The sequence below is a fragment of the Idiotropiscis lumnitzeri genome, chromosome 14 (assembly GCF_059441095.1).
Source record: "Idiotropiscis lumnitzeri isolate Australia: NSW breed Sydney's pygmy pipehorse chromosome 14, RoL_Ilum_1.0, whole genome shotgun sequence".
Classification (NCBI taxonomy): domain Eukaryota; kingdom Metazoa; phylum Chordata; class Actinopteri; order Syngnathiformes; family Syngnathidae; genus Idiotropiscis; species Idiotropiscis lumnitzeri.
In genome coordinates this window covers 18,181,614-18,204,733 of record NC_142404.1, presented here as the reverse complement: position 1 = coordinate 18,204,733, position 23,120 = coordinate 18,181,614, and the positions used below count along the sequence as shown (strand labels likewise).

Below are 23,120 nucleotides of genomic sequence, written 5' to 3'. Positions count from 1 at the left end.
ACGGCAGTCGTTTGTCCAGTCAATACACGAGCGCCGCGAAATTGCCAACCTTTCTCTCGGCTTCTCGTGAAGACCGTCACCCCCTTCAAGTTGACCCCGAGGCCACTCCTCATTGTCACGGCCTCACTGCTGTCAGTCTTCAAGCCTCGTCGGATTGAACCGTTGGAGAAGGCCCTGGAGCCGAAAGTCAGGAGGGTTGAAAAAGTGATTGGACTGGCCGTGAAGAAGATAGATTTCCACAGCGGCATTCAAGCTTTCTTTTTTTTTTTTATTGATTTTTTTTTGTTTCATTGCAGGATCAGGACGATATTATAGAGATAGAAAGATCATAGCACCAAAGTAAAAAGCCAATATCGCCGCCAAACCATTTGAACGTAGATTAGGACGAGTTGAGAAGAAGAGCACAATAAATCCCTCCTTTTTTTTTTTTCACGAGAGGCACTCAGCTGTCGCTGCAGACTAACCTTGCGAGCGGCGGCATTCAAGACAATACAGGCATGTAGACGCCAAAATCAATTGTGCCAATCCTCCAAGTGATGGCCAACCAAATAATGACACATCCGTGTCGTTTGAGGAGGAACGTTTTGATGTCAAAAACGCCAGAATTGAACAATGACTGCCGCCAAACAGAAGCGAGGAAGCCTCCATACCGACGGCTTTATAACAACTGGATATTTTTTTCCAGTTTTCTAGCGGACTGTAATGAATGTGAAAGGCTGACCCCCTAACAATATATATTTTTTATTTATTAATTTATTTTTTGGCTATTTTTCAAACTGCTTTTCTCCAGTTGGAATGATGGATTTTGTGGCATTTAAGTTCCAGCCATAAAATGAAAAGCTCACTCACGAACTTGATTGACAATGCGATTCATTTTTGCCTTAAATCAAAATACATTTATACGGAATTGTAAGAAACTTTTTGAAGGCCCGCCGCACATCGAGCGAGCTGGACTCAACGTGTCGGGTTTGGAGAATAGTTTTGACGAGTGGCTACCAGTTTTGCTTGCATTCGAAATTGTTTGTCAGAAATCATTCTGTTTCAGACTCCTAACCAAAAAAAAAAGGAAAAAAAAAAGAAAAAACAAACATATTTGAAATGTGCACTTCATTGAAATTTTTTTAAAAAGAAATTAAAATAAAATAAATCGTAGTCTATAATAGAGTATTGAATAGTATTTGTCTTTTTGCTTCAGCTCAATGCACATTGTGCTGCTCCTTCTGGTGTGTGCACATTGGCCACCAGGGGGCAGTATAATAGCACACAAAGACGTCCATTCCTCGGTAAGACACAAGAAATATTAGTCGTTCTTTGCAGGGGATAAAGAATATGTGCCTCAGACTATTTCTTTGACTTTTTATTTTTATTTATTTCATTCACAACGGTCCACTTTGGGAACCTCGCTTCATTCATCCGATCGGAGTAAGACCCTATAAACAATTATCTTTATGGAATCAAAACTATATTTGTACGAAGCTACAAAACAAGCAAGATGAGATACAGAAGCCGATTTGCCGCCGCTGTACACTGCCGGCGACTTGTTTTACGCGCAAGCCTGTTTCTCGCTGTTGCAGATAACAAACACACATAACATTCAGTCATACCGAATCGATACTGCAATCTTCAGCCGCAAAGTAAACAAAAGTATCAGGCTCATGATCTGGAGATAACCTTTATTAAAAAAGGGCTACTCGCTTGATCAGGGCATTCTTAGCGCCTTCGCTTTGCGCAGAAACTTGAAAGTGGAGTGTTAATATCAGCTTAGTGCTGCAGACTTTGTGGGAAAAAACTGTGTGATTCGGACGTACCTGTCAGCCCAGTAGATGTAAGGCCCAAACACAGCCACCGAGAACAGGTCGACATTGGCCGAAGACAGAATTATCTCTCGGCTCTCACCTGTCTCAAGGTTGATCCTCTCGATCTTATCGGTGCGGGCGTCACACCAGTATAATGTGTTTTCCTGGGGAACAATTTGAAAATGCATATCAGGCACAACGGCTGCAGACGTACAAAAAAAAGGAGAAGATGAGGTCGGCGCAGCAAGCGGGTCGCCGTAAGGAGGACGGATGAACCTTGCCTCATAGTCGATAGAAATGCCGTTGGGCCACATAATGCCCGAGTTGACCAAGGTGACTTGGTCGGAACCATCCAGGCGGGAGCGGCCAATACACGCGTTCTGGCCCCACTCGGTCCAGAACAGAAACCTGGCGAGCACGCCAACAAAGAAAGAAAGATGGCCTTACAGAGATTTGGGAGAAATTTTGCAAAACATCCCATATCTCAGCAAAGGGGTGGAGCCTAACCAAATATGGTATCGCTTACCCCTTCTGAGGGTGGACAGCGATGCCTCGAGGCTGATCCAGACCGTCAGATATGACCACGGAGCGGTAGGCGCCATTCAAACGAGAGATTTCGATCAGATTGAAACCGTGGTCTGTCCAGTAGAGGTTCCCTACGGAAAGCCAAAAAAAAGGTGAAGGCAGTCCGACTTTTTCCGTCTCGTGCTCTTCAACTATCAACCAAGACGTGCATCTTGAGTAAAAATGAGAATTCCTCCCGAGCTGAGGTCAACACTCACCAGCCATCCAGTCGACAGCAATGCCTTCCACTCTGCTAATGCCGGAAGTTACAATGTCCTCCCTCCAGGTCTGATCACGTTTCGCCCGGGATATTCTGTTCAGGCCCATGTCGGTCCAGTACACGGTGTCATTCCCTGCGGAAGGAGTTAATGACAAGATCAGATGATGGATGAGATTGCCTCAAACATATTTGCGCCCTCAAACAATGCAGCTCATGAAAACACTTTTTTTGATGACAGCATGGCCCATTTCACCGTATTTTGTGAGGGACAATAAAGGCTGACGGTGGAAATGCACAACACGGTAAGGGTGCGGCTCTTTCAAGTTGGCAGAGGTGGGAAAAAAATGATGCAAAATGAGGTATTGGGATACGTTTTGTTGATTATTTTTTATAATTTAATCCAAATTGCAAAAGCATAGGACACAGAGCAAATATGGTCAATTTCGTATTTTGTCGTCAATTTTTTTTTATATTATAATAACTGCCTGAGAAGTGATGCAATACTTTGCCCATTTTTTTTTCTATTTTTTTTAACGAGGCTGCTTTGTTCAAAATAGATGGTTGGAATGTTTTGACGCAAAATCTAATTTATTATTATCATGATTATTATTAAAAGGAAGTCCGCCAGCTAAGTGCTCATCCCTTGCATTCATTTCTGCCTATTACACTTCATAGCCATAACCAGTTTTTTGTTTTAGTAAAAAGGATTTTAGCTTGCGCACGGGTCAAGCTGAGTCCAAATTTGATGTGAACTTCATCATTTTTTTTTTAGTGTATGAATTTAGCGATTGAACAAAATGACTGTGTGGTATTATTGTTGATCTTTGCGCATAACGGTTTATAATCGTGTAATTAATTCCAAATTGAAGCATCCCACGCTTGGTCACTCAAACAAGATGCCGTTTGGTGAAAAAAAGTAGCGATTATGGCGCTGCGACGATCCAAGCCAACAGCGGCAACTCCTTTGTACCGTCTCGCTCCTGCAATCTTCCCGCTGTCTCCCCGATTTTCATGTTTACATTTGCAATAAAAGGAGGACTTGTTGACAAGCTGCACTAAGTCTCTAATGTGGTCCAGACTTATTTCGACGTTTTTAAAAAAAGCTCGTGGTCATGTCAGGACTTGACATTATTTCTCGAGTCCCTCATATTAAGAGCTCAGCGACAGCATCTGAGAGCGAAGGCGTTTAAGCGGCTTTTCAATCTAAATATGCTGGCTGGGCTCATCTGCGTTCAACTGCGTGTGCGAGGCCGGGACGCAAGGATTTGGATTTGCGTTACAACACGGTTACGAGCTCGCGGGCGGTTCTTCAACAGATGAAACGCGAGCGTGCATGCGACTGATCGCGTAAACTGACGTCAATTCAGAACTCTGAAAATTTCGTCGTCGCTTCTGCGAGGAAATCAAGATCAGCCAAAAATATGACGATAGTCCAGAATATCGACTGTTTTGTTTCTTTCTCGTAACAACCATTTTTTTTTTTATTTTAATCAGCCAGGACACAAAGGTGATGTGAAGCCTTTGTGTAGATGTGCTTTGCTTGACTTTTCAGATCATGGAATCTTCCTTTGGTCCGCCTTTGTCATCATGCATCATTTACATTCCGCTCCATACAAGAGCGTGCGTCTTGGCCATGAATCTCTTATTTTTATCATACAGACTGTAAAAAGGGAAGTCGGGATGTAACAAATGACAGTACGCGCGATTTGCTTCTTGCTTTGCAACGCACGCCGCGGCCCCTTGATGTAATATCGGGGGAATTGCTTGACGTTGGAATTGTTTCCGAGGCTCACTGTTATTCATATGCAGGCTTGCCTGTAATGACATGTGATGACTCCATCAAAGCTGCGCCCCCGCCAGCCCGTAAATCGAGCCGAGACGACCCCTCCCTTGACCTGTTTATTTTAAGGCGCAGGCGACCGGAGGAAATGACGGCAAAAGCAACAACAACGTCATTTTCCCTGCGTTCAAAATGAAAACGATTAAAAGATGAAGAAAATGTCATTTGAAACGTGAGAGCAGGAAAGGGACGTTCCACCTTAGATGTATACGCCCTCATTGGCGACATTGATTAAAAACAAACGTCGACTTGGATCATCAAACATTCTCTTGGGTATAAATTACTTTTACGGCTTCAAAAGGTCACAGCAACATGAATCACTTGAAATATTCCTTCAAGTCGCTCCTCAAACAAATACAAATTAATGGCAATCGTGATGAGGTCACAAACAATCAAGCAATCAACTCACTTCCGCACGTCGTCATTTAAATTACAACCACTCAGAGGTTCTTCTCTGTTGGAACGACACACGCACAGAAATCTCACTCGCTAATGTACATATATAAACATTATTATTATTATTATTTTAATGTACCGTATTTTTTCGTATTATAAGGTGAAAAGCGTCACGGACGACACAAAGGTGCAATCCGTAATGATCTCACCTGCATGAAAGTCCACCCCCACAGCAAAAAGTGTCCCCGTGATGGGCATGAGGGCTTCCGTATTGTCATTTGGGTCCAGAGAAATGCCTCTGATACCCTCGTGGATGGAATACATCACAAACGAATCCATACCTTTCGGGGAAAAACAACAAAGAAAAGCACACATTGTCAAGTATGTACGTTGAAGAAATCCCTGAAAAGTAAAATTCCATACGCGATACTTTGAACCAGAAAAACGTACCCTCGCAGGACATGCGATCGCTTCTGAGGTTGTATCCGACAGTGCAAGAGCAGCTTCGGGTGCTTTCCGAAGTTGGAAAACAGAGCTGCGAACATCCGCCGTTGTTGACTTGGCAAAGGTTCCTTCCTGGAAGTTAACCGAGACCAGCGCTCGTATTAAAATCATCCTGTGAGAGCTGAGCTTGTGCATCTACTTTTGTGGTTGAGTCGATGCGGAAAGATTTTTAATTTTTTTTAAGAGTCTGACATGACAGCCAAAAGTCTGAACCGGGGGTGTTTAGAGTGCCTCGTTATCGGCTGTGAGTGCATGCGAGGAACAGCGAGAGAGGGAGATCGGAGTGGCCCCAACACTTGTTAAAGAGTCAACCTAATTTTTTTTTTTCTTCTTCAACAATGCTTCTCTTCTTGGGTGGCCAGAAGAAAGAACTCCAAATCTGCCCCGTCATTGTCATCTTTTGTTCATGCACCATTTCTCTTAAAATTGTATTACATTGCTTTATCTCTTAATTTACACTATCTTTTTTTTTTTTCTTGCCCGTCATTGGTAGTGCAGACGGAAATAAAATACAGAGCTACATCTTTACTCTTGGGTTTAATCTATTCTGTACATGTTCCATGACAAATCAATCAATTTGAAAAAAAATAAATAAATGAACTGTGGCACTCGGTGGAAATGTGACTAAAGACCTCACTCACCTTTCTGACCTTCCCGGTCGTACACCTTCATGTGAATGACCCCGGCAGTCTTGTTTCGCAGATTGACAAAGTTCCGGCCATCCCTCTTGTTGACACTTCCCAGCTGTGCCGATTCATCATCTGCCCACCACAGTTTACTGCCTGCAACAAAAAGACAAAAAAAAAAAAAGGAAAAAAAATGGACAGATAAATCGGAGCTAAAAGATCCGTTCCTTATAAGACGTGGCCACACATTCAAGAAAACATCCTCCGCATTATTATGGCAACAAAGAAGCGCAGACTCCTTCACTGACTTTTACGGCATTTACAAGCAACACACACAGGTGCCTTTAAACCTTGATTGAACTTGAGACTATTTTGTTATATTTAGCTCTGTAACATCTACATAACAACTGAGCTCCCCCACCCAAAAAAATTATTTCCAGCCAGTATCGGTACTGAGTCTCTGTCTTTTACACACCACAGTATTTAGAAAATGAAACATTCACAAGGTTTATTCATTTAATTTTCTTCAAATTCGGCGGGCCGGATTTAAACATTTAAGGGGCCGCATGTGGCCCCCGGGCCGTCGTTTGCCCACGCCTGTTCAAGTGCTTCATCCCAAGACCCACACAGGAATGATTCCCGCTTAAACGAATAGCTCCAGGTCCCATTGGCGTGTGTTCACAAAACTAGAATTGCTGTGAGTGCAAGTGACAGTCGACACGAAGTTGACAAAACGCTTGACCCCGCAGGGGCACGCGGGCCTCGATTAGCTTTGCTCTCGATGTTAATTTGACGCCCGCGGGGGGCGCGCTGGCTCGTTGTGATTGCTCGCTTGTGGCACATCATATTCAATTTCCACATCAACTGCTCGTTAGATTCAAGGCGAGTCGATGCTGATGAATGGCCTACCTTCTAAGGAGAGGTCTTCGCATATCCCTCCAGCCAATCCAATTATTACAGAGCTATAGGACGTCGGTGTATAGTGTTGCACCCCCCCCCCCCCACCGACGTCAATGCCTTCTCCCAGCGCACATCCCCGTACAAGAAAAATGAATTGATTGATTTTATCCCGCAGCGATCTGCGCTAAAATGGCTAATTCATTTCATCGTGTTCAGCGATTTTCCGTCTGTTTCGGTCTCTTGCTGCGTGAGGGACATTCGTTTCCCGATGCAAATCGAGCTGTGCTTGTTTACGCACGAGACCGACTTGGATGAACTTTAACTACTTCAAACAAAACCAACTAATTGGTCATGACAGGAGAGACAAGAAACACAGACGCAGTTGGGTAAATGTGCTTCAACGACGACTGGCTTGTTTATTTATCCTATTGATCCCGAAGTGGTATAATTAGCTTGCGATACGCGCACCAATCACAGCCTTATCTAATTATGCTGTACAGAAAGGCAATGACGAGATAATGCTCCGTTGTGAATGACACGCTCAGTCTTTAATATCATGGTCGGTTTATTTACCCAAAAGGGATGAAAATCATCTCTTAGTGCACTGCAATCCAAAACTACCAGAGTAGTCACATCATACGAGGGCTGAAACCCATCCTCGAATGATTCGAGTACGTCGGCTCAAAAAATGCTTAAGGCATTTATTGTGCCAGAAGTACCATCTTATTTATGTGCGCGCTAGTATCAGGTAGAAAAAGTCAAGCTAACAATAGAAACATTTGTTCATTATTTACATGATAGCAACACACTCTCTGAAGGCCAACTTCAAAATAAACCGCACCTGATAATAAAAGATGCAAATGAATGCCTTGTAGGATTTTATTTTGAAGTTGTTTCCGGCAGAGTGTCCCGGCGTAAAGACAGACTTGACTTCCTGTCTGCATTTGGCGCGATTATCGCAGTCACAAACTCTTGCTACCGACGGCAACAACACAACGTTGTCGTGAAATAATCAATCGCTAATTAAGGGTGTCCCAAAAAACAAAACAACCCCAAAACATCTAAATTACGCTCACACTGTATTAAACAGTACGTGCCGCTAGCGTTTCGTGCTACTGTGGTTCTCATGCCACTTTATCTCAATTCTCAACGTTGCTAGAGAGGAAAATAGTGTGCTGCTAGCCAAAATTTTAGTATGAAATGTTGATTATAGCCAATTATTTGTTTGAATTTCCAGTAGGATATCCGAATACTTAACTACTCGATAGCTACAGCCGTAAATCATACCCATCGCAATTGGAAGGTTAAATCTAAAACACTCCATACGGGGATGCGCCTGGACTTCACGTTGTTCCTCCGTGACAAATGCACTGTCAATGCCATGTGAAAAGTCTCTATTTCATAAAGTTTGCGCTGTTGCTCTCGCTCCCATTCCAAACAATTTGCGCCACATTAATTGTGATTGATGGCGACGAGCAGACATGATTCCGCTGTTTGGCTGTACCTGCTAATACGCCGCTACAACGCCATTATTCTTTGTCGCCTTGCCTTCTCACTCCCATTTGTGAGCGCTATAATAAAAGCCTTTTCTAAACAGGAAACAAACAGTCACAGTCAATTTAAGGGAAGAAGTGTCTCCACAAATCACTCTAACAAGATACACAATGCAAAAACATAATGAAGAGTAAAAAGAGCCTTTCAGCTTTTCCGTATGTGTGGTCCAAACGTACGCATGCAAATGGCGCGAGAGACTCACCCATCACGGCGAGAGCGGTTCCTTTCGTAAGCTGCCTCTTCAGCGTTTCGAGCACCTCAAGTCCGGTTCCGTCCAGATTGCACCTGTTGATCGTGTTGTTGGCCGAACTAATCCAGTAAAGATTGTTAGCCGCGTAGTCTATCGAGAGACCTGGGAGTGAAACAAACCGCCGACAAAGTGAGATTTATGATCACGCCCGAATGAAATTGGTTGCTAGTCAGTTGAGATTGTTTTGTAATAACAACAAAACATCATTTTAGACACGTTTGACACAGCAATGGACTGAATTGGGAGATAATAAATTAGCTTTAATTTTGTGTAAAAATCGACCCAAAAAGGAAATAGACTTATAAATTGTAAAAAAAAAAAAAGAAAAAAGAGGGGGAAAAACATTCCGACTCCATTTTGCATTTCTATTTGAGTCCGATGTCTTTAGAAAACCAATGAACAAGAAAGGTGACCTTTAAATACTCTTCAAGGCTGATGATGTCATCAGGCGGGATTTTGGAAGCTTTTTCTGTTGTGCACTTTTGGACATCTCTCAGTATGTGTTGGATTTATGTCTGTCAGATTCACATTCACAATGCGTCATTAATTTAGCAGCCCGTAATCATAAATGAATCTTGGCGCATCCTGCTGACAGGCCAGAGAGGGTGGAGAAAAATGCATGAGGAGGAAAAAAAAACTAAAAGTTGGTTTTCACCTTGAGTCAATTGAAAATAACTTTTTTTTCCCGCATCAATAATTCTGCCTAAAAAGAAAAAAAAAAATCAAATAATACCGAGTTTTCAGTAACACTGTTAGCGAGGTACTCATTTTAGCGGAAATCTTACGATTCAAAAATCCACCACCGAGCTGTCAATGAATTATTTGTGGAGTTACACTAAAACATTGAACAGTTTATTGATATTGCGCAAGTTGGCATGTCTGGCAATCGAGTAAAAACCAATATGGCTCCACATGAGATCATTACTCTGAATGCATCCATGCTTGTCCTCATTACTGTAAAAATGAGTGAGAGGTGAGAGATCACAACCTGGACTGTTCACTAATCAGACACACGTTGGAAATGAAGTGCAAGGGAGGAAAAAGATTCAGTATATAAAAAAAAAAAATTATCCTTATAGAATTAGACCTAGAACAGTTTGTTCCGACCGAGCCCATGTGATGATGTGGCTCATTAACGACACATTAAATGTACAAACAGGACGCTCGGCCAACATGCTAACGTTACTAGCGAGCGAATTTTTGTGTGAATTTTGCTTGACGTGGAACGATTGCAATTCCAATTCCCTCTGTGGAAAAGACATAGTAAAATGCGCTGAATATATATATATATATATATATATATATATATAGATATATATATATTGTTAACATTGACGCCGACGCTTTGAATAGTTAGCAAGTCATGCTAACGGCTAACAACACTGATTGCTGCTATTTTTGCTGCCGGAGCCGAATAATTGACAAACAAATCTGATATTTTTGTGTTGCTGATGATGTTAACTAATAAATGATGCTTGTAAAAATGTAATCTCACACTTGCGGTCATGATGTTGTATAGCTTATCATCACAGCTGTGATTATCTTCCGCTTCTCAATGACCAATATTGCTTAATTACAATATATTAGCGGCAGTGTGGTGAGCCAGCGGTTAGCACTTCTGACTCACATTTCTGAGGTTCAAAGTTCAAATGTCTTGTTTTCGTGTGAGGAGTTGTCAATTTCTACCAGAGCTTGCGTGAGATTCATCAGGAACACACCAGCTTCCATTTTAGCTTCCAGCCTTCCTGTGTGGACTTTGCATGTTCTCCCCGTGCCTGCGTGGGTTTCCTCCGGGTACTCCGGTTTCCTCCCACATTCCAAAAAACATGCATGGTAGGTCGACGGAACACTTGTCCTAAGGTGTGATTGTGAGCGAGAGTGGTTGTTCGTCGTTGTGTGCTGCTGGGTTGGCTGACAACCAATTCAAGGTGTACCGCGTCTGGCGGATGGATGGATGGATGGATGGATATAGCCGACATGCAAGTAACAACAAGCCAGACGTTTCCAGGACGGAAATGTGACAAACGGCCTTAATCTGGTGAAAATGTCCCAATCACGCTCGTCTCACTAACGCGCACGCCAGCTGGCGGAATTGAATGCATGTTCGTCTTTAAGCACTTTACAATAAATCCTGAATGACTTCAGACGCATTCTTTTTCGTGATTATATGGCACGAGAAAAAAAAAAATAAAGAATTAAAGCTCCACTGCAAGGCAGTGGTTTTGTTCTCCGTTCATTCATACGGTAAGGCTGCTTTTGTTCTCGGTGCGTGCGTGCGTGCGTGTGTGCGTGTGTGCGTGTGCGTGACAGACGGACGCGATGCGTCGGAAAAAAATGAGATCCGCTTTCGTTTTCGCTCGTATGCTGCAAATGCTGCGGTACTGACCGACAGGTTCTCTCTGGTTCTGGTGGAGGACCTTGCTGTTACTCCCGTCCATGTTGGCCATGTTAATGGTGTTGCCGTCGGTCCAATAGATTTTTCTGGCGGGACGGGACAAAAGTTACACCCCCACTTTTGGTTATTAATTGCAACTGAGATCGATTCGGTTTGTCCTGAAATTGACGGCGACACGGTGATGAAGGCTACCGACGACTTGTGTGATCGACTTACCCCTTGACGGGGTGCACAACGAGGCACCTCGGTTTATCAATGCCGTGGATGATGGAAGTCTTCAGGGAGCCATCAAAGTGAGCAACATTGATTTGTGACTCGTCATTCTCCGAGCTAAGCCAATATAAGTTCCCGGAAAGCCAGTCCAAAGCCAGGCCGCGGCAGTTCACTATGTCTGTCGGCAGAAAGGAGCGCACCATACAAGCCATCATGCCGTACAAACGATGTGTTGAACTTAGAAAAAATGTTCCCACCTGAAGAAATAACGGTCTCCAGCTGGGTGCCATTGATGAAAGCCCGTTTAATCGTTTGAGTTTTAACGTCGGCCCAATAAATCCTCTCCTCCTCGGCGTCGTAGTCCACGACGGTGACGTCGTCGATATCCGGCACCGTCAGAGCCGTCATGACGTTCATGTACGGGTTGTCAAGGTCCACGCCTCGGATTTCCGAGCGCCGCACATACAGGAGAAACTTTTTCAAAGCTGTTGGAATGATTAAGAAATAAAAAAAAAAAACACAAATGAATAAATCAAGAAAGGTGAATCTGCAATCTGGTTTTTCCGACAACTCAAGGCTCGCTTTTGCTTTAATGTTGTCTCCCATTTTGGCGAACGATTGGCAAGGCTACGTTGTCAAGTGGTTCTTCTCCGCTCTCGTGTTGACTTTCAAGTACGAAAGGGTGACGGTATATGACATTTCTTCTTTGCTTGTAGAAAATGTAGCTTTCTTTTTTTAAATTTTTTTTTTAACGATTGGCCTTCAAATGTAAAAGCGTAATGCAAATACTGACAGCGCTTTGTAAGAAAACGTCAGAAGACAAAATTGACTTCTGGCCTCAGCACATTTAGAGACTCTAAAAAATGAATTCAGAGATTTGTTTGTGAATGCATTCAATGAAATACGTTTGAGGGCGCTGTATGGGCCCAAAATAATCAAGCTTTGGGCTGGCGTGGCCGCTTTGGTGTGCCTCGTTGTTGCGAGGTGGAAAAGCCGCCCCGTTAACACAAAGTGGGTCATATTCGAGTCGAGAGGAGCTTTAAGTGGATATATTTTAACAGCTTGAACGTCAGAAAGACGCTGGGCAAAGTCATATTTTTGATTGACAGTTGAGTTTCAGCGCATTCAGCGGACACGCCCACAGCATTCAAGAGCGGAGAAAATGGTTCATTTTTCATGATTTGAAAGCAGCACTTTATATAATTGCCGTTTTTTTTTTTTTAATCATTCAAGTTGAGCAGGGTTGTTGTTAAAACTTTTCTCCGTTGTGTGAGAAGAGTTTCGTTTGACCTGACCGGGACATGAAGATCCATTTTTAAGCAAAATGAAAATGATAGAGTTCAGAAAGAAGCAACTACAAAATATGATCACAAGATTTAAAATGACTTATTTCAAATTGGGTACGGCAGTCGGGCGACTGGTGTCCATGTAAATAAAGCCAATATTGTTCGGCGTTCCCACAATTGCAGATCTCCTTCTCTACATCCCCACTGTCGCGAGAGAAAAGTATGAAAGATGACGAATGTTTGCGCTCACCAAAGCAGGATTGTTTGTCGGGCGAGAGCTTCATAAGGTGCGGGCAGGTGCAGGATGCTGTGGAGTTGTAATGGATGAGGCAAAGATGCGAGCAGGGACCGCGTCCATCATTTTGCTCACAAGGGTTGGAGGCTGACAGGAAGGAGACGCGTCAAAGAAAAAACTAATCAAGACAGCCACAAAGTTGAAATGGCAAGCACACAAATATGTCCGCTTTCACTCGACTCCAACGAAAATGCTGACATCGGTGTCAAAAACGGATAAGTGAAAACATTTTTTATTGCTGTGAAGTCGGAAAAAATTTTTTGGTGAATGTGTGGAAAGTGTTCACGAAAAGACATTTACTGTGACCTATTTATTATCTAAAATAAGCATAAACAAAAGAAGACAAAACAATAAAAAAAAATATCTGAGGGGAAAGTACAAAAATAATCTGCGCAACGCTAGCAAAAAGAAGCACTCTGAGCAAACAGTTAAACCTTACTCACCTTTTATTTCATGCTTTTTTTTTGACATTTGACTTTGACAGCCTGCGAAGGTGTGTGTACATTTTTTGAAAAAGGATGCAGGGAGAGCAGAACAACGTTTGTCACATGCTTGTTGCAAAAGCAACATGGAGCATTCAGGGTCCTTTAGCAACACAGGAAGTTTCACACAGACAAGAAGCCAGATATTACATTCATCGTTTATAGTATATTCATCATTTTTCTTCCATTATAATGCTCCTATGATCGTGAGAAGTTAAAATAAAAAATAAAAAAACTCTAAAAAAACTAATTAATAAAATAAATAACATTAAAAAATAATATATATATATATAATAATTTCCCATTGAACTTCACATCCTTTTATGAATTTATTTAATTAATAAATATTTATGATTATTTATTACAATTATAATAATCATGATAATAATAATTATAATTATTATTATATTATTTATAATACATTTAATAAATGCTATGCTGTGGGAAATGCACACTGGCCAAACATTTCACATTTCGCAAATGTTTTTGTCTTTGTTGATGTCTCACTATGACGGAGTTTGACAACATCCAACTAGCAACATAATACTTTGTATGATGACAATCATGAAAAATTCATGCAAATATGTCCGGTATCTTTCTACAATGCTCTGTTTCAGAAATACAAAATGCTGACTGTCAGGCAATTGAACGGCGTGTGTCATAGGCGGCACAATGAATCACGACGAGGTACGGACAGAAAAGGTTTTCTGCTCTTTCGTCATGAGGCTATGAGGCAGGTTTCTTTGTGGTGGTCATCGCTGGTTAAAAGTCAATCACTTGCGAGTTATGCAAATGACGGCAACGGGACTGTTGTGCGCTTTCTAATGTGCAAATGATTGTTCGCCTACTCCTGCGCTGAAGCACCCGCTTTGCTTTGTGTTTCGAGTGCCTCCAGTGAAACGCCGTTCGCCGGCATGTGAGACCAGCTGCGTATTTTCCTTCTTTGTCATATCACATCACAGCCATTCCTCTCCTTCCTCCCGCCCAAATGTTTTCAGGGTGCAGCGAAGCATCATGCGCACACGCGCTGCTGCTGCTTCTTTTATTTATTTATTTATTTTTGGGGGAAATAAAAGAAAGGATTAGGCATGCTCTTCTAGAGAAACACAGAGCCCATTTGATGACATTTCTCTCTCGTGCACAATCATGCTAATGACGCTACAGGAAGGAAATGATAATTAATTGGTGACACATTGGGAAAAGCCGAGGAAGCATTAAATTGACATAAACCCGATTACCATTATGATAATACTTCTTTATGCACGGGACGCGTTTTGCACTCAAATGGCACCGGGAGGATTACAATGGGAATTTTGGCGATAATGCAAATGACGGGAAGGTTAATTATATTTGATTAGCGTTTAGTTTTGAATGAAAAATTATTCAATCAAATTATTAGAAACATAAGTTAGTCACATTGAAGGATTTTAAAGGTTTTGAGCAGTAAAATTTTTTAAAAATGTTTAGCTAATATTTGGGATGCTATTGAATTGTTATAATTTATATTCTTTCGGGGGGAAAAAAATGACACAAACTCTAAAAACATGTACGAGCAAAAAGACAGAAGAGCTCACCTTGCGGCTGCCGACTGGAATGAAAGATCTGCAGGTCGAAAGGCTGAGCGCTCGTCTTCTGGATGACGGTGACGTTTTGCCCCGTCCACTTATTGGCTCTTGCCAAAGTGTTGGTCCTCCAATCCGTCCAGTAGACGTTTCCGCCGAAGAGAGAGACAGCAAAAGGATGGGACAGGTACTCGTGGCCCTTGAGGATCTCGATGACGCCGCTGCCGTCGTAGAGCGCCGAGAAAATGGCGTCCGAGCTGTTAAAAGACAAAATTAGCCCGTTCCCCCAGCACGAACGGGGAGTCGAATGAAACCGTTTCCAAGCGAGCTCGCGCCTCTTCCTGGAAGGTGAAGACACATGAATGCTTCAGTACCGTGCATCGGTCCAAATAATCCTCTTTTCCAGATGATCCAGCGTCAGTCCATTGGGCCAGGCTCCAATCTCCATATCTTTAAACACAATGTGGCGACCTTGTCCACTCATTGACGCAGCCTCAATTCGGGGGAACGTCGCATCCCAGTCCGTCCAGAAGAGAATGCTGCCATGACAAAACCAGTATCAGCGCTCGGCCTTCAGTGAAGTCCGACATAGTTCGACTTGAAATGGCCTCGCAAGTAGAACTGCAATCAAATCTACACTTTTCCCTCCTTTGGCCATTGTGGGTTAAAAAAAAGCAAGAATATATTTGGGATTTCTGAATGGTCACCGCAGGGAAAAATCTGAAGGCTCCGCGAAAAAGAATGTGTCGCTGGTATTATGAAATCTGCCTGGCAACACAAGCTAGCTAAATTCTGATTGGCTGAATTTGTATTTATTTATATATATCAAATTATTATCATAAATTCAATGAGGATTTCTTGATTATGTTCGGCCGTGACTTGCCACCTTTGGCGGCCGCGTAGTTTCCAGGCATCCAACGAGCGAGCAAAGCTCGCAAAACGTATGAAAGTCGAACTTTTTGGCGCGAGTTGTTCATTTATTGTGGCGCAAACAAAAGCAAATCCATTTGCGAGCGAATGCCCTTCTTGACAGATGCAGTCAGTGTCCCAGAACAACAGCGGCGACCTCAGTCCAACCCGCGGCAGACCTTGAAACAGGAGACCATCTGTTTTGTTAGGACTTTTCACAGCTCAATGAGGCCTGAAAATGAACAGCATCCACGCGACCATTAACAGTATCTATCCCACCCGAGTCCGTACCTGCAAGGCAGCCGATGCGCACAAAGTCAACTTGAACAAAAGGCCAAAAATAAGCGAGTGACGTCAACCAAAAAGTCGAGCCCAAATGGCCGCGTCCGGCTCAATCGTCGGATTCACTTGATAAGGTCGCGCTGATCAATGAACCTCTGCTTTGAGTGGATTCAAGTAATTAGATTAGAATTATTGTTTGGCAATGGAAGAGCGCAGAGAGCAGCCATTAATCCTCGGGCGGATGGCGAGAACATTTCGCCATCCTCCCAAATGTGTTAAGAGTAGCACAGGAGCAGATTACTCAAGTCTTAAGAGTGTTAAATTGATTTTAGGAATGTCTGGCTTTGGCTTTAATCTGAAAATATTCTTGCCTCAGTATACAGTCAGAGTTCAAGCGCCGTGCCGCATTAATCAGGGATAAGCTCCCAATTTGAGGGCACCATCCATACTGCGGAATATCAATATTGCACATCTCGCGGTAGGCGGGCAACGGTGCTGTTTTAGGAATCAGATGGAGGAAGCGTCGTCAAACACGCATCAAGTCAGATGAAAAGTCTACACACCCCTGTTGAAGCGATGCCTTTTTGGGATATTAAAAAAATGGTACCCCCCCAAAAAAAAAAAGTGAACAAAAAAATAAAAATGATGCAATGTGTTTGGACAGGCACGTCCACTCGCTTCGTGGCGGTGTTCATAATTCATAAAAAAAAATTTTTTAAAACTTAATTTGACCACACGCCAATTATACGTAAGAAGTCATATTATCTCAGTTTTCATTTGAGGTTATCAGTGACATTTTCAAATGTCTCAGTCTCATTTTTTAATCACAATAACCTGACATCAGGACAGGGGTGTGTAGACTTTTGATATATCTCCTCTGCGCTAAACTTGTTTTGCTTTCCAAGTCGGCAAGTGCAGCCATTTAAGGATGTTCTCCTAAAAGAGCAGATGACTCATCAAACTCTGCAATCTAATGCGACCGCTCTTCTTCTAAAATTTCCCTTGCCAGATGATCGCTCAGTTTGCAGTCGAGGAATCGCAAATGTAGGCGATCCGTACCCTTGCCCTGGATCCAGAGCGATGGCCCGCGGATGTTCCATCCCGCCTGCAATCAGCGTCGTGCGCATATGCCCGTTTAGTTTGGCCACCTCGATCTGGTCCAGATTACTGTCGATCCAGTACAGCTTTCCCGTAATCCAGTCCACAGCCAAGCCTTCCGGGGTGGCCAGGCCGTGTTGTATGACCACCTCAATCCCAGTCACCCCTGAAACGACAAAAAAGCATGGAGCAACATGGTGTCGTTATGATATTTGGGAATTTTAATTCCAGTTTTATTTTTTTAATTGAGTTAGTTATTTTGTTAGTTTTCGATGACTAAAAGAGCAAGCAAACGGCACCAAGAAACACAAGCGGCCGTATAAGACTTAAATGCGTGTCAGGACGGGTGAATAAAACGTCCCGTTATCACCCACGAGGGTCTCTTTACGGGCTACATCACTTAAGTCGTTTGTGTACACTGCAGGCGCCACGTGCTCACAAGTCGGCCTACCTCCCGTCTCCGAGAGCCTTCCCCTGTAGATCTTATCCTCCACCACATCTGTCCAGTAAAGGAGGCTGCGATTAAAGTGGAAATCCAGCGCAATGGTGTTCCTCAGCCCCGGCACCAGCAAGCTGTAGTCCCTCTTGTGAAGGTCTATTCGTCTTATCTCGTGGCGAATGGAGAAAATGATGAAAGCCTCAAAGGGATCTGAGTGAGGGAAAAACAAGGAGCTTGTTTATATTGAAAGTGCGACCCCAGAGACTCAGTTAATTGATGGCGTGACATCAACTTTGAGTGGCAAGCTGTGATCTTGAAATGGATCTGAAGTACAAGAAAAAGATCCACCGCTTAGATTCTTATAAGCTTACATCATCAGTGGTGGCAAGCAACAAATCACGACAGTGGCGGGCGGTTACGGCCTTTAAGGCCTTCTCTGCTGGCCGAACATCATCAAGAAATCGTATTCTTCAAATTGATGTCATATCATAGTGTTGAATTTTGAGGTTAGATTTTTTAATCCAATCAGTATTCAGCTGTCTTGTGTTGCCGGGCAGATTTCCTAACAGCAGTAGCACGCACTATTTGTCTGAGGCCTTCAGATAAAATCGTGCAGGCGACTGTTTTGTCCTCAAGGAGGCTTTTACAGTTGCGATAGCCAATCAGATCACGAGTTGGTTCCAGTGACAAAAAACAGGCGACGTGTGGGGCAAGGTCACGTTAGAGTGCCTCGTTGTCATCGTGTGGAAAAGCCACACTGAGGTCACCTCGTGGGATATTTTCCAAAAGACAGAAATTGTTGTTGGCGCAAAAACACCGAGTTAAATTTACGCTTAAGAAATATGCAAGCCAAAGTAGCAATCCTTTTTCCAAGGTTGTTTGATTGACAGTTAACGGTCGAGTGGGACATATTTCTACTTTTAGAGAATTGGTTAGGTCCAAGAATCATTTGCGACGAATGCATCTCGTCTTGTGCCAGCTCGTAAAAACTCGCAGCTTGTGGCATTCTGAAAAAAAAAATTGCTTTTTTTTTTTTTTTTTTTTTCAGTTGCTGTCATGAGCCAAATTAGCCGAAGTATCACATTTGCCACCTCTGGACATATTTTCTTGTTGCTACACCGACAATGCAACTCTAGATCTGAAAAGGCTGCCGATGTACTTTTCACAGAAGATGAAAACACTTGACATTCTTGCCCCCGTGCTTTTCATATTAATTGGTTGCGACGGGAAGTTGCACTTATTTATAGGATGACTCTGGTGAGTAAACAGTTTTGCGTGCTTTGTAAGAAGTTGCGAAATCTCGTGGCAAGTCCTCAAAGTGGCGGCAGCGCTCGCGCGACTAAAGTCTGTCCACTGAGACTCGGTTTAATGAGCCAGACTATTTCGGCTTCCGGAACAGCTTCTGAAAGCTATTTCTTTCGTTGAACTCACATGAGAACGACAATGTACATAAAAAATAAATAAATAAATCCAATTAACTCCTCAACAACGTACACAATTTTTTTTTAATGGTCTGGCTCCTTTAAGATTTATATATATTTTTTGACGTCCTATAAAGTGCCAAGTAAATCCTTCCGCCATGACACAAAGAATACAATTAAAAAGGCATCCTTGCTTCAATGACACACGTCGTCATAATAAGCTTCAACGCAAGCAGAGAGAGAAAAAAAAACCATCTGCACTTGCAGATTTTTGCAGAATGGCTTTTATTACCGGGGATGCGCAAAAAAGAAAAAAAAAAAAAAAGCGGAGCGGCTGCGCACTGGCGACATCACAAAGAAGCCAATAACACCTCTCGCCAGATGAAATTGTTTTTGTTTGCATGCAAAGTATGATTTATGATCCGGCGCCACCATTTTGATCGCCTTCCAGAGAGAAAATGGTTGTGTGCTCTTTCACGTTAATGTGTGATTAGAGTTGCGAATGCCATCAGTCTTGAAATGAAAATAGAGAAGCGGGTAATCAAAACAAGGTCCATTAATCTGGCCGTGACAACCCAATGGTGTGTGTGTGTGCGTGAGACTGAACAGCGGTCTTATTTTAAGTAGTTACGCAGCCGCCTCATGAAAAGTAGCTCATTCAATAACAGCATCGGAAATAATCGGGAAAAAAAAGTGTTTGCAAAGGATCGGCTTGAAGCGGAACGCCTGCAAAGGTGTCGAAAGCTGCGGTTTGTGGGCGCGCACCTCCATCGCGCCGCATCAACGCAGAACGAAAGAGACGTTCACCAGTCAGCGCTCGCATGTCTCGGATAATTGAACCAGATTGAGTTTGACCTCACAAACCGCCCTCAGCTGCTGTTTGGCAGAGGAACGCAGCTCTTGAGGATTCCAAAAAAAAAAAAAAAAAAAAAAATGGAGAAAGGAAAGCTTTCCGCGTGTATTTATACATTTGTTGGAATAAATATGCAAATGCAGAACAAACAAAGAACATTCCGGCCTGTCTAAAGTTGGACGCAGTTTCTCATTTGACGTTATGAGAAAGTGTTTCAAATGTTCAAGTTCAGTCACCACCCGAATGTCAGAAAAACATTGATGATATCTTTTGCAGAAGTATCGATACCGGTATCGGTAGCAAGCTGATACTTGCCAGATTTGAAAGTATTGTACTCATGGATATTACCGATAACAGACGTCGATGCCTCAGGCAAAATAAATAAATGAAATCCACCTCGGCAGTAGTTGGTGCGATACTGTGGCAGATTGGCCGATCGTTATCTGTGTGGGCAAGAACAGTTTTGTTCACAATTTTTTGTCATTGTGTTCAATTAAATTTTAGATATCAAAAGCACAACGGTAGCAGTGAGCATTCAAAGAGTGAATACTGGTAAAAAAATGATATGGAACATCCCGATACTGTCGTTATTAATATCGATTACTCCGGGTGACAATTGAATCCCAGCCTGAACAGTGAGTCGCTTTTTTACTTGTTAACAATTTCAAAAGTCATACTTATTGCTTGTGCGAAAATACCGGATGAGTTTTTGTTTTGAAAAGGGAGGCAGAAGGAATATCAGCGGATTGCACTCATCAAATTGCGAACAAGGCTGAAATATTTTTTTTCAACGACAGATCTGCATTCGTGAATACAATTTTCTCCTGCTGTTCACCAATCAAGCCGCCGTATCGTCGCAGATTCTTCATTGTTTGGAAAGCATCGACTTTTTTTTTTTTTTTTTTATCAGTTACACATTTTTCTAAGTAGCACGTGTCCTAAAAGTGTCAACTAAAAATATTCCCCAAAAAGTTAGCATCGAGGTTTTTTTTTTTTTTTGTCTTACACATCATCTACGGCCCTCCCATGAAACCTTTAAAGTGTGCAGTCAGCAACGACACCGCCGCAGCAATCTGACTTCTAAAGACGACGGTGAGGATCAAACGCAACTTGGTCACGGCCACAAACTGCAGTGGCAGCGTCCGTCCCCCGGGGGCGCCGCGTTACCTGTGCTGTGGCAGCTGTCTCCGTCGGGGTCCAGCCTCCATCCGGGATAACACGAGCACTTGACCGTGGTCTTGTACTGCTCGCACACTTGGCTGCACTTGAGGTGGCGGCTGCAGTAGTCCACCACCTCGCATGTCTTGTTGCCGGCATCCAGATGAAGTCCCGGCGGACAGGAACACACCACCCCTTTGCCCGGCGCCACCGTGCACATGTGGCTGCAGCCCCCTCGGGCCACCAGACACAGATCTGCCGCCGAAACAAAATGCAACGTGTCTCAGACGCTCTCCACTGGCAGAGGGAATACTTGACTTGTGAACAGTTTGGGCTTTTTTTTCATAGAGTTTGTTTGATTTTCTTTTGACTGTTTATTGAATTCAGTTGGATTGATTAAGATTTTAGATCAAATTTAGATTTTTGTCTTTTCAAAAATGCTTTGTTGTAGTTGATTTTTTTTTTAAATTAGTTTTTGTATTAGTTTTGCTTTGCTTTTGTATTTTGAAATATATGGAATTTTTGTTGAGTGCAAGATAAGAAAGAAAATGGTCCCTCAGGATGGTCAACTGACGTAGCTTCGGACGTAAAGTAATAAATAATATTACATCATAAATTAAATTAAATTCAAAATTGAAATCAAATCCGGAAAACTCATGTATGATGTTAATTGAAGGAGATGAAAAAAAAAATCCGTTTTATAAATGTGGGATATAGTTTCATTTTTTTTTTTAATAAAACAGTTTTACTTGATTTCAATAATCAAAAATTATTTCATTACGTTCCGTGAACTAAAATAACCTCGGTGCAGAGTCATTTGCTTAGTCAGCATATCGTTGTATTCATTGCATCACTCATGGCTCGAAGACCTTTGAGAAAGAATTTGATGATTGATGATAAAGATGAAGTAACCGCCGTCATTTGAGAGCTTTTTTTTCGGACCTTGATATGGACGGCTGGTTCTGGCGACGTGTCCTACCATTTTAATCAATCCATTGTTTAAATTAGCCACTAAACGTGATTTTGTGTTATTGATTGACGAAAATATGACTCCTTTGAATGCTTTCATCGGACAGAAGCGTCCCTTCGGAAAAGAATCCGAGCGTTGTGGAAATTGAGTGTTGTGTGGTCACGATCGCTAAACGTGGCTGTGAGATTCGCTCATCTGCCGCAAATCAAAAAAGGACCCTGAAGGTCTCCCTGAGCACAACCTAATTGACTTTGAGGGAAAGGCGTCTTTTCTCAGCTAAGATAATGCAAGCACTGGAGGGTTGTAAAGGGCACCCCCGAGGCTCGCCCCACGCTGCCGGACAAAATGAAACTCCGTGTTTACGCCGCTCATTTTGAGAGATTAGAGCCAGAGCGCCAGCCACATGAGAGCTCATTCTTGCCTCGTATGGCACTTGGACAAACACTTGCTGATCATTAACTCGAGAGTATTTCCACATTGCCTGCCCTTTTGGTCAGCGATCCAACAGCGCGGTGAGCACCGACACTCGCTGATGAAAACGGATGGGAAACAATATATGGGAGAGACGCACATTTCTTTCGACAGAATTCCACTTATTTCATTGGATTATCTGTTTGATTTAGTGGTTGAATGACCGCGGCGCCTTGAGATACGAGTTTGCTCGTAACTCAGGACGACAGCTCAAATCATCTTTTCTCATTCAAATGAATGGAAATGTTTTTAATTTGTTCCTTCACCGAAAAAGGAATGCTAACACTCCATGATAGTATTCTAGTCACAACCTCAACGTCTGATGTCACTGCGTCAATTCAGTGCTGCACTTTCTGGTGTGCCAACCTTCGCCATCAGGGGGCAGTAGAATACAGATGGATAAAGTCTTCATGGAGGCGTTTTGGGGAATCCGCTGCGGGCGTTTTCTGCAGTGCGTTTCATAAAGATTCACTGAGAATTAACACCTCCTTCAGCTCGTCAGTGCAGCGCTAACGGATATTCTACGCAGAGGAAAAAGAACGTGCGACTGCGTTATCTTCATGTTTTCTCGGCATTGAGCCAGCGGACTGAAAAGCGAGGCTACATGCGTGATTAAAATACAAAAGGTTTCATTCT

General features: G+C 42.8%; 1 protein-coding gene across 2 annotated transcripts in view; it reads right to left on the bottom strand.

Annotated features, from left to right (window-relative positions):
• LOC148323843 (low-density lipoprotein receptor-related protein 1B-like) overlaps window positions 1-23,120 on the bottom strand; it is a 185,633-nt gene that overhangs the window by 55,766 nt on the left and 106,747 nt on the right. For both annotated transcript variants that reach the window (XM_088315974.1, XM_088315976.1), the window contains exons 23-40: window positions 21,053-21,298; window positions 17,624-17,821; window positions 17,134-17,338; window positions 15,258-15,422; window positions 14,896-15,140; window positions 12,795-12,926; window positions 11,516-11,743; window positions 11,262-11,436; window positions 11,037-11,131; window positions 8,603-8,752; window positions 5,962-6,102; window positions 5,267-5,392; window positions 5,026-5,157; window positions 2,579-2,713; window positions 2,323-2,452; window positions 2,078-2,204; window positions 1,809-1,960; window positions 50-174 (exon numbers count right to left, since the gene is read on the bottom strand). In XM_088315974.1, the coding sequence (XP_088172100.1) occupies window positions 50-174; window positions 1,809-1,960; window positions 2,078-2,204; window positions 2,323-2,452; window positions 2,579-2,713; window positions 5,026-5,157; window positions 5,267-5,392; window positions 5,962-6,102; window positions 8,603-8,752; window positions 11,037-11,131; window positions 11,262-11,436; window positions 11,516-11,743; window positions 12,795-12,926; window positions 14,896-15,140; window positions 15,258-15,422; window positions 17,134-17,338; window positions 17,624-17,821; window positions 21,053-21,298 (2,907 nt within the window). The remainder of the gene's footprint in view (window positions 1-49; window positions 175-1,808; window positions 1,961-2,077; window positions 2,205-2,322; window positions 2,453-2,578; window positions 2,714-5,025; window positions 5,158-5,266; window positions 5,393-5,961; window positions 6,103-8,602; window positions 8,753-11,036; window positions 11,132-11,261; window positions 11,437-11,515; window positions 11,744-12,794; window positions 12,927-14,895; window positions 15,141-15,257; window positions 15,423-17,133; window positions 17,339-17,623; window positions 17,822-21,052; window positions 21,299-23,120) is intronic.